General features: G+C 28.0%; 1 protein-coding gene across 3 annotated transcripts in view; it reads left to right on the top strand.

The window, feature by feature from the left end:
- LOC111612855 (CCR4-NOT transcription complex subunit 3-like) overlaps positions 1-17691 on the top strand; it is a 146472-nt gene that overhangs the window by 47479 nt on the left and 81302 nt on the right. For all 3 annotated transcript variants that reach the window (XM_023354126.1, XM_023354124.1, XM_023354125.1), the window contains exon 2: positions 8303-8370. In XM_023354126.1, the coding sequence (XP_023209894.1) occupies positions 8303-8370 (68 nt within the window). The remainder of the gene's footprint in view (positions 1-8302; positions 8371-17691) is intronic.

Genomic DNA, 17691 nt, shown 5'->3' with positions numbered 1-17691 from the left:
GCTCGGTCAAAAAATGACCCCTCCCAAATTTTTACATTTTTGGACTCGGAACACCTTGAAATTTTGAGATATGTAAAAGATTCGAGGTTTTTTTCTATATGTGTGGATGTTAGACTGTGTGTGGGGGGCACGATTTTGTTCACCCTGTTTGAAGCCTAATAATTTCTGTGGTCAGAGTGGTCAGAATCGGAGTCAGATGGTTTAACACAGAAGTTAGTTATTAAGCGTCAAAGTGGTTGAACTAAATCATGTTCCCATATACATTCTAACGTCTTATGCAAGAACATTTTAACGGGTTTTACTGTACTACTTTATTATAAAATGGCAAAAAAGCTTACTTTGAGGGTAGAGATGAATTTTATTTTATTTTTTAAAATTTTGAATGCTAATAACGAGTAAAATATTCATTAAGAGAGATGACACATGACCACTTTTATGTCTTCACTCTGTCGACCTTTAATTAAGAACCAAAATTTAATAGTATTAATGCCCCTTTATACACAAGCTACAGTGCCACATTTTATTTCTTAAACTTTACTCATTCTGAGATATTGTATAATATCTCAAAATAGAAAATAAAGAAATTAAACAAGTTAGATGCCAACACACACACGCGCATGAATTTTTCCCCTTTATTGACTTTTTTGAGAGGTTAGGGAGGTCTCCAAACATCTAGATTTGCAAAAAAAATAAAGAAAGAAAAAAACTTGGAGGGTCAAATTTGACACAATTCAAATACTTTTCTGTTTTATATACATAAGAAGTTGGTAAGTAAAAAGGAGCTGGAGTCGGCGGATTTTTTGACGACTCCGATTCTGGCTAAAACACCAAAACTCCACGACTTCGACTCCACAGCCCTGATAATATATCAAATCAAAATATATATAATTTATATTATTACATATAAAATTGAATAAATGAATTTAATCTGTGCTGTTTTCTTATTAGAAAACACTGAAATATTTCACTTATTATTTTTTACTTATTTATGAAATGTTTATTATATAACACTGTATTAACCTTAATGTGAAAAAATTAATCTGTCAGTTAAATGTCGAATAAACTGAATGGAGAATTATCTAGTATGTGACTGCAGTATTGAAAATCTTACATATAAAAGATACTATTAATTATGTTTTAATTTTAAAGGATGTTTCACAGTAGTCTATTGAAGAAGTTGAAGTTAAATTTGATATAAAAAGTACTTGATTTAAATTTTATTTTCTAATCTAACAATGAAAATACAAGATTTACAATCCACAATAGGGTTTCATTTATTTATTTTTGATATACCTAAAAGTAAATATCTTTGATTATAAAAAAAAGTTTTAATAATGAAATTATTAAAACTTATGATAATAATATGATATGAATTATTAAAACTTATGATAATAATATGATATGAATTATTAAAACTTATGATAAAATAATAATTATGATTTATTACTTCAATAATAAAAATCAATCACTACGATTTTTATTATTGAAGTAATAAATCATAATTATTATTTTTAATAATTAAATTATTAGTACAGTTTTCCTAATAACTATTGAAATTTATTATTTAATTTCAGAATCTTTCATAATTAATTTATTTGATAATGATTGAGGATTGTTAGGTGAATTGACCTTAATATTCTCTCCAATTATTTATCATTATTTTGTTATATATCGGATGATATATAATGAATTTAATTTATTTGGGTAACTATATATAAAACAAGCCTAAATTAAGATAAAGCCAGATTCATTATCAAGTTGTAACTTGGCAAATTAAATATACAAAAGTTACATAATAGACAGTTAAGGTGCCATCCTGTATTAAATTTAACACAAGATGGCAATTTAATTGACTGTTTTTTAGTCCAAATTATGTAAATTTTGTATATTTAATTATCCAAGTTATAGCTTGATAATGAATCCAGCATTATCATCTGATTTATTCTATAACTTGCATAGATCAGAAATAAGGGGTCACACCAACAATCTTTATATGAGAAAAAGTAAGCATAGCTCCAAACATAATAGAGATAGAAACTTAATTCAAATTTATTTAATCACAAGAAGTCTCTAAGTAGTAACAGCAGAGATTTTACACTTTTTTATTAGTGAAAAGTTTACAAAAAATTAATGTTATGTATTTCTGAGACCATGTCTTCCTTTGTTTTTTCCTTCACTACTAGGTGCATTAATCAACACAAGGCATTTTACATATAAAGATGATGTAAAATGCCTTGTGTCTATTAATGCACCTAGTAGTGAAGGAAAAAACCAAAAAATTGATGATTAAAATAAAATTCTGTCAAACTCACTGAATTTTGAGCATGGACAGAAAACAAAGTTAATCTCTAACTTTGTTTTCTGTCCATTATGATAAATTTTATATTTCAGATGTGCCAAAAACCTTTCTTTAGGTAATAACTGAGGAACATGGGTGTATTTTCTTCTTTCTTTACATAATTAATATCTAAATATTCAACTTTTGTGGTGGTAATGCTGTGCAGTGTCATTACGCTATAATGATGCAGTGTCAGATGCTATAATGACCATTTGGGCAGGTTTTATCAATAAATGGCTTCAATTTAGATTGAATACATTTATTCAAGTATGTTTTGATATTCAGAGCAAAATTCGCATATACAAAATAAGTGTGACTTACTTTTTTTGCTGATCAATACACAGATGCACAGTTATTTCAAAAACTTTTTTGGCACTTATATTTTATTTCACAAGACATATTTTCTTTATTTTGTATATAGATTCCAGTTTTAGCTGAACTCTTAAGTGGTAAATAAGATTCATTGTCATAAATAATATAACAAATTGAATTTTCTGGCAGTTTTGTGGCCACGTTTTTTAGTATTTCCATTTGTTGCTGAAATTGTTTATCTGCTGATTTTGGAGCATCAAATTTTCAATGGTACTTCATATTGGTTGATTTCATAACTTTTCTTGTATAACAGAAGAAAGTTCATATACTTCTCAGCAAGTTTTATACTTTGTCTGTTTTGGCTGTTTTCAAAAAAACATGTCACTTTTTTGCGGGTGATTCTATAAGATCCTGGATTTACGTGTATTGTTTGATTACTCTTAAATTTTTTTAAACATTGTAAACTGTTTGACAACAAATTCTGACATTTTTCATAACACTGAGAATCTGGTTTACTAGAGGACTCAAATTAGTGTTATAAGTTAAATCTGAGCCATTAAATTTTGATGTTTGTCCTTGAACTCATATGCCATGAACATGAAATTTCTTGTGCAAATAAGTGAATGTTATGTCATGATATTCTAGTGATTATGTCTGAATATTTGAAGTTCATGTACACATTTTTAGTGCAACTGGTACAATTATGCAAGTTTATAGACATTATATTTTTTGCATTAATCTTAGAAATTGATAATGTTGTGGAAAACATTTAATATTTTTATTATGGAAAGTAGGCCATCAATAGGAGGGAGGTGGGCATTTTTCTCTGGGACTGGAGAAAACTTATTGGCCTGTATTAGTTCCTATCCACATAAATTAATGTCGTTTTTACTAACAAAAAAGTAACATTTTTAAAACTACTTTTTTGTAATAAAGAAACATTCTACGTATTTCATTCATTCTTGTGAGTTTAAAACTGCAATTGAAACTTTCAAAGTCATGAATCAGATAATTAGGAATTTTTTAATTTTATTTCTAAAATTAAATAATTAAAATCGTTACTTGTGGTATAACTCTAATTTAATTGTTAACTCAAATTTTGACTTAACTCTTGTTGTGAGAAACATATAAATTCAGAAATCGTGAACTCAACCTTTTATAAAAGTATGGAAGGGGAGTTTGCTATGCTGACACGTTCAGCTATGCTGACACGTTCAGCTATGCTGACACATTCAGCTATGTGTTTGGTTTTCTGTCATGAGGTAGACTCAAATGGAATGGGAAATCTGGGCCATAGCAGGCTTCATCGGCATTCCTGGCACAAGGGGCCTGCTCTACACCAGGTCTGGTACGAGCTCTCATTGGCCCTGATGGGGAGAGTATTAAGAAGTGAAGGCTACTGCAGTAAAATATTAGAATAGAAAACTTGCTATAGAAGCCCAAAATCATGAAATAGTAACTGAAACTTAAAATATTTACAAAAAATTAATAANAAATGTTGAAATAAAATAAATAAGTAAATAAATAAAATATTCAATTTTTTGTTGTTATAACTATATTCCATTCAAAGAAAAGCAATGTTTTCAACAAATAATTGCTTTAGAAAGTGAGGCAATTCCATTGGCGCATACCAAAATCATGATTTTTTACTCCTAACGTGGATAACCATTATTGCATGTTAAATTTACATGGAATAAAAAACCAAAAAAATATAAAATAAGTCTATTACTGCTTATGAATATTTTTAAACTCATTCAAATGCAAAGTATTAAATATCCAGCAATAACAAAATGGACTTGCCCCACTTTCAAAATCAACAGCTCAATTAACAACCAGACTTTTACTGCTTTTAGGAGTATAATAAATACAAGTAAACTTCAGTCTAAATACTTTTGAGCTAACAAAGCCCATCATCAAGAGGTTCAGATATATTCCATAAAAACTTAGAATATAACACATATCATCATATTCTAGCAGTTTTAAAACGGAACAAACAAACAGTTTCAAATTAAAATACTTCATTCAAATTTAAGTACTGTAATTTAAAAAATTATATTGATATTGGATTACATTGGACTACTTTTTCTGCAATTATATTTAATTAATCTATACTAATATTATAAAGAGGTAATGTTTGTATGTATGTTAGTTTGTATGCAGCAGGTAATCTCCGAAACTATTCATCCGATTTCAAAAATTCTTTCACCAATATTTAGAATGGAACTTCAGGGTGGACATAGGCTGTATATTATTCCGTTAAACATTCATANTTTTTGCGTTTTTGATTGTGTTTTAATAGAGTACGTCAACAAAATGTACACTAAGAAGGGATTTTTCGATATTCCCCCCGCGGGGGAGAGAGACAGGATTAAGGCTTACTGTGAAGAACTTGGCTTCTATTATACTATTTTAGATGCGGGTTTTTGCGTTTTTGATTGCTTTTTAATAGGGTACGTCAAGAGAATGTACACTAAGAAAAAATTTTTCAAAAAATTTTCCCCCATGGGGGAAGTGTTATACATTTATAATAGATACATTTTGAGCCATAACAAGGCGTGGCAGGGTCTGCTAGTTACTGAATAAATTGTCATTAGAGGTAGGCGTTAGATACCATCTTTTATTAAACTTAATTATAATTAAATTAATATTTATTACATAATTTAGAATATTCTGGAATCATATTTAAATGTCTGGAAGAGGAGATTGGAATGGAGGCTCGGATAACATAACTGGCAATGCATCCACACAGTAAGTGGGAGTTGCGGATTTGAGCTCTGCCTGGGCCGATTCTTTTCTTCCATAATATTCTAAATTATTTAATAAATATTAATTTAATTATAATTATTAAATTAAATTTACTAATCTAAATATATAAAATTACTTGTCCTGACTGACTGACTGTGTCACTGATTCATCATTGCCCAGAGCAAACTGCTGAACCTAAAGAGGTGAAATTTGGTACACAGTTAGGGTACATCATGGAAATGCACACTAAGAAGGGATTTTTTAAAATTTCTCTATGGTGAGAGAGGGAGAGCATTAAGTCTTAACCAGAAGAACGGCTTCTACTGTACTATTTTAGATATGAATTTTTTTGTTTTTAACTGCGTTTTAGTTGGGTACACCATGGGAATGCACACTAAGAAGGGATTTTTGGAAATTCCCCACAGGGGGGGAGAATTAAGGCTTAACCTGAAGAATGGCTTCTATTGTACTATTTTAGATGCGATTTTTTTTGTTTTCAACTACATTTAGTCTTCATTGAGTACTTAGGTATATTAAATTGATAACATTTCTGAGATTTTTATAAATATTTTCATATATTTCGATTTTTTAACCAAATGTTCGAACCATTTTAAATTCGGATTTATTATTGCATATTGGTTTGATTATAGAACGATTGTAAACATTTCAGAAAATTGATCAAATTGAACCACTGAGAATCAAACAATTTGTTTGATTCTCAGTGGTAGATGTTATATAACAATTACTATGGTTGTTGAAATACTGAATATAAATGGGGTTTGCTTGCAAAACCATTACGGGCGAAGTCGCAGGTAACAGCTAGTTAATTAAATATAATCACAGAAAAAATAGCCTAATGTAATCTGGTAGTTATTTGGTAGTATAAATTCTTACCATCATCCATTCATCTGTCTGTCTGTCCAAGAATGGAGTTAGATTGATGAAATTCAAGACCAGATATGGAAACCTTAGACAGGAGGCCCCGATTAACTATATATAAATTTCTGATGCAAATTGGAAGTCATGTTATTTTAATTTAAAACTTTCCCCTGAAAATCAGTTAATAGATGACAGACACAGTTCTATTGTTAAAGGAAAAAAATGATATACAGGGGAAAGCCACTACTAATTTGAGATGGAGAGCATATATTTTAAATTACATAAATTAAAAATACGATTAAAAATTGCAGCTTAGCATTATGACAATGTCACAATTAAAAATTGCTCATTTGGCTTTACAAATTTATCGAGTTTTGTGTGGTTTTTATGTATAATTATATTGCTAGTTTCAAATTTAAATTCTCATTCAAAATTAAGTAAAATAAATTAAAACTCCTTTTGATATTTTTCCATAATAGTTTATTCTGTTTTCTTCTTTCCTTCTATATTCCTTTTCAAATACCATTTTCAATAAGAAAAACAGTTTTCACTTTCAAATTTTAAAGGGATTTAACATAAAATTGAATCAAGTTTTATTTTATTGTTAATTTATATTTTGAAAAGTTATGAAAATTTTAAAATACATTTAAACATTCTATGCTTACTACGTAAAAACAGTTTTTATGCCTTCAAATGAATTTGCTACAGTCACAAAACAGGAGGAGATGCTTACTTTTTGATATTGTAGGATGGTGAAAGTTCATGAATTTACTTTATTGTCATTATATATGAAAATTCATTCTTTATTAATATTAAAATAAATATAAATATAAAAGGTAAGTATTTAAAAATTTTTGCAGCACATTTATGGTATTTTATGAAAAACATGCGTGTGAAGAATTGCTATCATAAAGTATAATGCATGGTTGGATAAAAGTCAGCAGACAGCTGCATTTGCTCTACATTAGATTATATTAATTCATCATACTTTGTAAATTAAGAGATTGGACATGTGTTAAATAATTTTGTGTTTTTAATCAATATGATGTAATTTCCAAGATTGATAAATAAACTCATTAAATTTAGCTTTCATGTGGCATATAATTAGAACTTACTGTAGAACTAAAAATAACTTTTGAATATTGATTCATTTAAGATTATATAATACAAAAAAAATATATTATCCTCATTATCAGCATCATTAAAAAAGATGATGATGATGATCTTGAATGCTGAGAAGGATAATTCTTCAGTAACATTGTTTTAAAAGTAACTCTGCAAATTATAAGTGTTTAAATGTGAATTTTTAACAAAATGTTTGTTTTATGTGTAAATTAAAACTTTTTGAGTTTCCTGATTTTAAGTTAATATACTTGTGTGAGGTTTAAAAAAATACTGTAGTTTTGTTCCAATAGAATGCATATTGCTTACAATGCAGTAACTGGTTGAATCCCAATTTTGGCATTATATTTTTGCACATATGCTCTGTCATACACTTCAATCAAACTAGTTTATTTTGATCTTTTAACATTTTTGTTTTTCAGCCTGAACTTTTTGTATTGTCATTGTACTGCAGTTAACTACTTAAACAAGTTATTCACTTTTTGTAAAGTATCATACTTGCATTAAAATGAAGTGTTTAATAGGATTTATAACTATTATAATAATGTATTTTACTGACTTGTGTGTTGCATGATCACTGACTTGTACATTGTGTGATCAGTTGTTGGTATGCCTCTGTCTGTCAAAATATGTTAATGTTAATTTGATAAAAAGCAGCCTCACATATAACAGGCTTAAATTTTGTACTTCAAGATCTATGTTATATTGGATCCTAAGTGTAATAAATTTATGATTCTATGAGTTAAAGATTCATAGTTTTTTAGGTACATAAAACTTACATTAGTAATAATATATTCTCCCTAAAATTATTTTATCTAACTAAGAAAGGACTTAATTATTATAGATATCAATTTAAGATATTATGTACTATTTGAAATATAATTTAACATAAGAATATTTTTGCAGGTGAGATTGAAAGGTGTTTAAAAAAAGTTAGTGAAGGAGTGGAGACGTTTGAAGACATTTGGCAGAAGGTAATGAGATTGGAATTTCATTAAATATGTAATCATCACAAAATGATTTTTTAAATATTAAAAAGTCTAATGCCAGTTCAGCTTTTCTTTATACAATCATATCTATAATATATAGGGCTGTGGAGTCGCATAAAAATCTACCGACTCCGACTCTTCCTTACCACCTGACTCTGACCAGGGGCGGACTTATTACCGAAAGAGACCCGGAAATTCTGATGTCATCACGTGACCTCAGAATTAAAGATTCAATAAATAGAGTTTTAATAAAGATAGAGTGTAGAAACTTTTTATTCCAAAGCTAAAAGACTTCTCTAAGTAATATATAAATATGTATTTGATAATTTTTACTTTTCTGGCTGTTATATATAACAGAAAGAAAGTGTAGTGCTCGGTCAAAAAATGACCCCTCCCAAATTTTTACATTTTTGGACTCGGAACACCTTGAAATTTTGAGATATGTAAAAGATTCGAGGTTTTTTTCTATATGTGTGGATGTTAGACTGTGTGTGGGGGGCACGATTTTGTTCACCCTGTTTGAAGCCTAATAATTTCTGTGGTCAGAGTGGTCAGAATCGGAGTCAGATGGTTTAACACAGAAGTTAGTTATTAAGCGTCAAAGTGGTTGAACTAAATCATATTCCCATATACATTCTAACGTCTTATGCAAGAACATTTTAACGGGTTTTACTGTACTACTTTATTATAAAATGGCAAAAAAGCTTACTTTGAGGGTAGAGATGAATTTTATTTTATTTTTTAAAATTTTGAATGCTAATAACGAGTAAAATATTCATTAAGAGAGATGACACATGACCACTTTTATGTCTTCACTCTGTCGACCTTTAATTAAGAACCAAAATTTAATAGTATTAATGCCCCTTTATACACAAGCTACAGTGCCACATTTTATTTCTTAAACTTTACTCATTCTGAGATATTGTATAATATCTCAAAATAGAAAATAAAGAAATTAAACAAGTTAGATGCCAACACACACACGCGCATGAATTTTTCCCCTTTATTGACTTTTTTGAGAGGTTAGGGAGGTCTCCAAACATCTAGATTTGCAAAAAAAATAAAGAAAGAAAAAAACTTGGAGGGTCAAATTTGACACAATTCAAATACTTTTCTGTTTTATATACATAAGAAGTTGGTAAGTAAAAAGGAGCTGGAGTCGGCGGATTTTTTGACGACTCCGATTCTGGCTAAAACACCAAAACTCCACGACTTCGACTCCACAGCCCTGATAATATATCAAATCAAAATATATATAATTTATATTATTACATATAAAATTGAATAAATGAATTTAATCTGTGCTGTTTTCTTATTAGAAAACACTGAAATATTTCACTTATTATTTTTTACTTATTTATGAAATGTTTATTATATAACACTGTATTAACCTTAATGTGAAAAAATTAATCTGTCAGTTAAATGTCGAATAAACTGAATGGAGAATTATCTAGTATGTGACTGCAGTATTGAAAATCTTACATATAAAAGATACTATTAATTATGTTTTAATTTTAAAGGATGTTTCACAGTAGTCTATTGAAGAAGTTGAAGTTAAATTTGATATAAAAAGTACTTGATTTAAATTTTATTTTCTAATCTAACAATGAAAATACAAGATTTACAATCCACAATAGGGTTTCATTTATTTATTTTTGATATACCTAAAAGTAAATATCTTTGATTATAAAAAAAAGTTTTAATAATGAAATTATTAAAACTTATGATAATAATATGATATGAATTATTAAAACTTATGATAATAATATGATATGAATTATTAAAACTTATGATAAAATAATAATTATGATTTATTACTTCAATAATAAAAATCAATCACTACGATTTTTATTATTGAAGTAATAAATCATAATTATTATTTTTAATAATTAAATTATTAGTACAGTTTTCCTAATAACTATTGAAATTTATTATTTAATTTCAGAATCTTTCATAATTAATTTATTTGATAATGATTGAGGATTGTTAGGTGAATTGACCTTAATATTCTCTCCAATTATTTATCATTATTTTGTTATATATCGGATGATATATAATGAATTTAATTTATTTGGGTAACTATATATAAAACAAGCCTAAATTAAGATAAAGCCAGATTCATTATCAAGTTGTAACTTGGCAAATTAAATATACAAAAGTTACATAATAGACAGTTAAGGTGCCATCCTGTATTAAATTTAACACAAGATGGCAATTTAATTGACTGTTTTTTAGTCCAAATTATGTAAATTTTGTATATTTAATTATCCAAGTTATAGCTTGATAATGAATCCAGCATTATCATCTGATTTATTCTATAACTTGCATAGATCAGAAATAAGGGGTCACACCAACAATCTTTATATGAGAAAAAGTAAGCATAGCTCCAAACATAATAGAGATAGAAACTTAATTCAAATTTATTTAATCACAAGAAGTCTCTAAGTAGTAACAGCAGAGATTTTACACTTTTTTATTAGTGAAAAGTTTACAAAAAATTAATGTTATGTATTTCTGAGACCATGTCTTCCTTTGTTTTTTCCTTCACTACTAGGTGCATTAATCAACACAAGGCATTTTACATATAAAGATGATGTAAAATGCCTTGTGTCTATTAATGCACCTAGTAGTGAAGGAAAAAACCAAAAAATTGATGATTAAAATAAAATTCTGTCAAACTCACTGAATTTTGGGCATTATGATAAATTTTATATTTCAGATGTGCCAAAAACCTTTCTTTAGGTAATAACTGAGGAACATGGGTGTATTTTCTTCTTTCTTTACATAATTAATATCTAAATATTCAACTTTTGTGGTGGTAATGCTGTGCAGTGTCATTACGCTATAATGATGCAGTGTCAGATGCTATAATGACCATTTGGGCAGGTTTTATCAATAAATGGCTTCAATTTAGATTGAATACATTTATTCAAGTATGTTTTGATATTCAGAGCAAAATTCGCATATACAAAATAAGTGTGACTTACTTTTTTGCTGATCAATACACAGATGCACAGTTATTTCAAAAACTTTTTTGGCACTTATATTTTATTTCACAAGACATATTTTCTTTATTTTGTATATAGATTCCAGTTTTAGCTGAACTCTTAAGTGGTAAATAAGATTCATTGTCATAAATAATATAACAAATTGAATTTTCTGGCAGTTTTGTGGCCACGTTTTTTAGTATTTCCATTTGTTGCTGAAATTGTTTATCTGCTGATTTTGGAGCATCAAATTTTCAATGGTACTTCATATTGGTTGATTTCATAACTTTTCTTGTATAACAGAAGAAAGTTCATATACTTCTCAGCAAGTTTTATACTTTGTCTGTTTTGGCTGTTTTCAAAAAAACATGTCACTTTTTTGCGGGTGATTCTATAAGATCCTGGAGTTACATGTATTGTTTGATTACTCTTAAATTTTTTTAAACATTGTAAACTGTTTGACAACAAATTCTGACATTTTTCATAACACTGAGAATCTGGTTTACTAGAGGACTCAAATTAGTGTTATAAGTTAAATCTGAGCCATTAAATTTTGATGTTTGTCCTTGAACTCATATGCCATGAACATGAAATTTCTTGTGCAAATAAGTGAATGTTATGTCATGATATTCTAGTGATTATGTCTGAATATTTGAAGTTCATGTACACATTTTTAGTGCAACTGGTACAATTATGCAAGTTTATAGACATTATATTTTTTGCATTAATCTTAGAAATTGATAATGTTGTGGAAAACATTTAATATTTTTATTATGGAAAGTAGGCCATCAATAGGAGGGAGGTGGGCATTTTTCTCTGGGACTGGAGAAAACTTATTGGCCTGTATTAGTTCCTATCCACATAAATTAATGTCGTTTTTACTAACAAAAAAGTAACATTTTTAAAACTACTTTTTTGTAATAAAGAAACATTCTACGTATTTCATTCATTCTTGTGAGTTTAAAACTGCAATTGAAACTTTCAAAGTCATGAATCAGATAATTAGGAATTTTTTAATTTTATTTCTAAAATTAAATAATTAAAATCGTTACTTGTGGTATAACTCTAATTTAATTGTTAACTCAAATTTTGACTTAACTCTTGTTGTGAGAAACATATAAATTCAGAAATCGTGAACTCCCCTTTTATAAAAGTATGGAAGGGGAGTTTGCTATGCTGACACGTTCAGCTATGCTGACACATTCAGCTATGTGTTTGGTTTTCTGTCATGAGGTAGACTCAAATGGAATGGGAAATCTGGGCCATAGCAGGCTTCATCGGCATTCCTGGCACAAGGGGCCTGCTCTACACCAGGTCTGGTACGAGCTCTCATTGGCCCTGATGGGGAGAGTATTAAGAAGTGAAGGCTACTGCAGTAAAATATTAGAATAGAAAACTTGCTATAGAAGCCCAAAATCATGAAATAGTAACTGAAACTTAAAATATTTACAAAAAATTAATAAAACTTTACATAAATATTAAAAATTATTCAAGTTAAGATGTTAAATTGAATAATGTCATTATAATGAGTAAATATTATGTATGTATGTATATAAAGGCTAAAGTCCATGAATTGAATAAAGCTAGGATTAACTATCTAATGTTAATCATCCATGTCTTTTGAGTAAAGCAAGTAACAATGTATTAATTGAATTTTATCTGTATAAAACATGCTTTATCTAAGTTTCAAATGTATAATGCAAGGAAAAAATTTAGAGCTCTACTTTAGACAGCTTATCTACAATCTTTTCAATGTGGGTTGGATGGATAAAGAAAGAATTTTGTTTTCAAATCAACTAGAATTTATTCTTGTAAAACTTTTAGTTTTGCATTTTTTTCAGTTGTGTTATGTAGCTTCAAATAAATGTAGTGCTGGAGTATGCTTTTACATAATCGTATGTGTATTCAAAAGAACATTTAATACATCTGTACTTGTGTTTGTCTTCAATTGAGGGGCTTAATAGAAAAAATGATGCATCTGACAAAACTGCAAAAAAAAAAGTTATTAACAAATATGGATTTGTGCATTGTAATTCCATCTAAGAAACTTATGGTTCAAGTGCATGTCTGACATGTTGTACACCCACATTAATAAAACAGTGAATTGGAAATTAAACAGTTAGTGAATTAAAACACAAATTCTCTTATTCTTTTTGAAAATTTATTAATGTAGGATTTGCTGTTTTTTTTACCAAGCCCTTTAATTGAATTTATTGATATAATGTAAATCTGGAGTTTACAAATGTGTTTTTTAAAAGTTTGTCATAAGCATGAAAAATCATCAGATTCAAAAAATTGTCATCCTGTTGCCTTGAAATCTGGTGGTAAATTGCCAGATCTGACAACATTCCCTTTTTTCCACTATAGACATAATGGCTAAAGAATAAAATTCTTATATCCATAGAAGGGAAACATCATTATTCTGCTCTACACACAACAGCAGATAGATTTTACATTATTTGGATGAAGCCCAAATTTTAAGTAAGCAAGCTTTCTTTTAGCTTCATCCATCTGTTTTTTAGATAATGCTAGATTTTCCTATTTATGATTATAGATAAAGTTAAAAATAAATAATAAATTGATGAATCAAAAGACTTAGATAAATCTAGCATTAGTTGTAACATATATATCATTGTTTGAAAATTATGAAAGTTACAAGTCATGAATTTTTAACACAAGAATTGTTCTGGTATTTGGAAAGGAATGTTGTATGCAAATATAGATTTTTTTATTTTGCATTTCTTTTTCTGCTTGCATTAAAATGGGATGTGTAAATCAGAATTGTTAAAATTTTGTTTGTTTGCTGGAGGCATGTTATTGTTATAAGTTTTCTCTATTACAATTTGTGTAAGATAGAAAAAGCACTTAGGAAACAAATAAATAAGTTTTTATTTTTACATAGCATTTTGAACATTTTTACATTTTATGTATCTCTACCACAAAATTTTGTTATCTTTTGTTTATTTCTTTAACTTAAATATTTTAAAAGTAATAAATAAAAACAAAAATTACGTTGCTAAATTTCAAGTACATTTTATTTATACAAATAGCAAAGCTATATCTCTTGAATTGTTAACTAGAAAGCTTTAGTCTAAAATGAATTAAAGGAGATTTTAGTGTGTAGCAGGTTTTTTTTTTATTAAAATTAAAAAAAACCTGTTTAAGTTAGGCTCATGAAAATTGATTTCAGATTATCAATTTTTTTTGAAGTTTAATAGATACACTGATATGTATTTATATATTTAACAGAGAAAGAAAATAAAAATTAATATAAAAATGATACAGTATATAGTATGGTATTGTTATGTATTGCTTAATAACTGGTATCAATTTTTATTTTACTTAGAATTTGTCTATTAGTAAAAAGTTTTGTATTTACAGAATAATTTCTAAGTCAGCATTATGACAAAAAAAATGGCAGAATTGATCAAATTGTCCTATAAATAAAACCAAAAATCTTTAAACAATCCAGCAAATTCCTAGAAACTCGCAGACCCTGAGCATATAAAAATGGCGGTTTTTTGTTTATCGATAAGGAGGGCACACGCATTGCACCAGCATCTGCGACACTTACAACGAATTGGAATATATCCGAAACATAGCAATACAGCAAGGATACCGTAGAGAAAGAACAGATGCTCTCTTTGTGAATTGTCAGAAGTGGCAACCCTTGCAGGGAGGGAATCAGTATAAAGAAAGAGTCATGCTCAATTACATACCGTTCCTCAAAGGAATAGTTAAGAAGGTTACCAGAAATAAGAATATACAGATAGTTTACAAGCGTAATCCCACCATACACAGGCTCTTAAGGAACGATAAAGGCAGTTACGAACGCAATGCGATGGCAGGGGTATACTCTATACTGTTAAAAGACCATAGATTTAATTCCAGTTTTGTATACATAGGAGCAATCATCAGAAACTTAAAGAAAAGAATTACTGAACATAAGCACTCGGTGAATAAAAACATAGACTCTATGGTGCTTGCTGCTTTTGCCAAGCAGAAGAATATTGAGATCTTCTGGGATCAGGCATTGATCATCAAGGCTACAAGATCCAGGCAAGCCGTGAAACATCTGGAAAAACTAGAAATTCACAAGGCGCAGTTGCACACAAACTGTATTAATCATAGGGATGCTGACGGATTGTCATCGGCATGGAAATCCTTCTACAATAAGTTGACGTAGTTTATATAAGCAAGAAGGTTAATTAAGATAATTTTTACTGGATGTATATATTTTATTTTATTTCTTTGTTTTGTTTTAATTATCTTGTATAATTTTTGCAATTGTTTAAGCTTGTTAAATGTTAACGTATATTTATGTAACCGCTTTTTGAATTTTTATTTTACGTAATTTCGAATTCTTCATTTGATTCAAATTGATAACTGAGGACGATCGCTTAAAGCATTCGAAAGCGATTAAGATATTAAAAAACGATTTGCTGGATTGTTTAAAGGTTTTTGGTTTTTATTTATATTGTAGTTCTAGTAAGAAAGTATTGTATTTAAATTGTCCTATTACAAATTTTCTATTCTTTTCTGTTTTTGAGATATGATATAGAAATACAGTGGTACTTTGAAACTCAAACATTTCAGAAATCAGACAACTTGGAATCTGAACATTTTTACAAGGAAATTTTGCCTTAAAAGTCAAACTTTTCTTGGAACTTGAACAAAACAAAGACTTCCATACTATATGGTATATGATATCTGTATGGATATGCATGATGCAGCACTGCTGCCAGATTGGGATAATTTTTATTTTGGACAACTTGCTATATTTTTGGCTACAATGAGAATCTGATACTTTTATAAAGCCACTGATATGAGTTTGGTATATGTATTGAATAAGTCCAGTCATACTCAGTTTATCTTTTGCATTTATTGCATTATTTACTTTTTCATTGTTTTTAATCTATTAGTATTATTATTTTCATTGTTTCCTGCATTAACTGGGGCATTTACTTAAGTTATTTTAGCTTCAATTATTATGTTTTTGAACTAAATGGGCATTTTTGGGGTTTGGGAACAGATTAATTCATTTTACATTATTCCTTATGGGAAAAATTGCTTTGGAAATCTAATGCCCTCTAGGAACAAATTGAATTTGAGTTTCAAGATACCATTGTATAGTAAATAACTTCCTGTTTTCATGACATGGAAATATTTGAACAATGTTAACAAGTTTATCACTTTAAATATAGCTTTGGGAAAGTTTTGGTTAATATTATTAAATATGCCAAATTTTGATTTTATAATTTAAAATATTTTCTTATAATTTTAAATTTTAACAAAATTGGTCCTGAGTCATGCAATATTAATTATCTTAGTTATTAGTTCTTCCTTCATATGCAGATATACACCTGAATATATTGAGAAATAAAGAAATATACAGAAAATCATTAAATACTAACTGGTTGCACCAGTAATGACTGTAAAATTAAAGAAAACTATCTTTAGCATTATTAAGCACCATAATATATAATTTTATATTTTGTAACCATCATATTTAAGTGCAGAAAGTGTAAAATAAAATGTTTATCTTTATAATTCTATGCATTATTTCTTTTATTTTGGGTTAATCATACATTGAATAGTTTTATCTTTTTATTTACCAACAGATTTAAAGAAACAAAAATGCAACCTTACGAAACAAACAAATCCGTACTCACAAACTGTGATGATGAATGTTTGATGCAAATTAAAAGTTTGAAAATTAGAGAAGTTATATTAATTAACAAGTTTACATAATATATTTGAAAGCAAAATAGCTGTGAACAATATAAATACATTAATAAATACAGTATTAATATTTGCTCATTCTATTAAAATTAGTAGATATCAATACGTTTTTAAACAGTTTGGTTTTAATAATTTAAATGTTGTTTTAGCAGTTGCAATTTTAAATTTGGGTCAAAATTAGGAAGGAATAAAATCAAAATAATTCCTATAATAATTGTATTAATTCTGTTATTAAATTTGAACAACTTGTCTGTAAATTAGAATAATACTTTAAAAATTGCCTACAGAATAAAGTAAAATTTAAAACGTTTTCAGTTATTTATTCTGAATGTTTTTTATGAAAATTCAGTTTTCAATTTATGATCGTAAAATATACTTCACGCCAACATTCAAATAAATAAAATAATTAACACTTCGATGTTGTGGCATTACAAATTGCAACTTTTTATATTTTAGACGTATTCACTAGCACTTTCAATAGCTTATAGCTGCCATCTTCAGGCGAAAAATCGAATACAATTATTTTTGAATGGACTTTTGAAATTATCTAATGCACGTGGATAGAATTCAGAAAAAT

This window comes from Centruroides sculpturatus, unplaced genomic scaffold (assembly GCF_000671375.1).
Source record: "Centruroides sculpturatus isolate CEXI.00-Female unplaced genomic scaffold, Cexi_2.0 scaffold1619, whole genome shotgun sequence".
Classification (NCBI taxonomy): Eukaryota; Metazoa; Arthropoda; class Arachnida; order Scorpiones; family Buthidae; genus Centruroides; species Centruroides sculpturatus.
The sequence above is the reverse complement of the archived record's forward strand: the minus strand, read 5'-3'. Positions and strand labels throughout refer to the sequence as shown.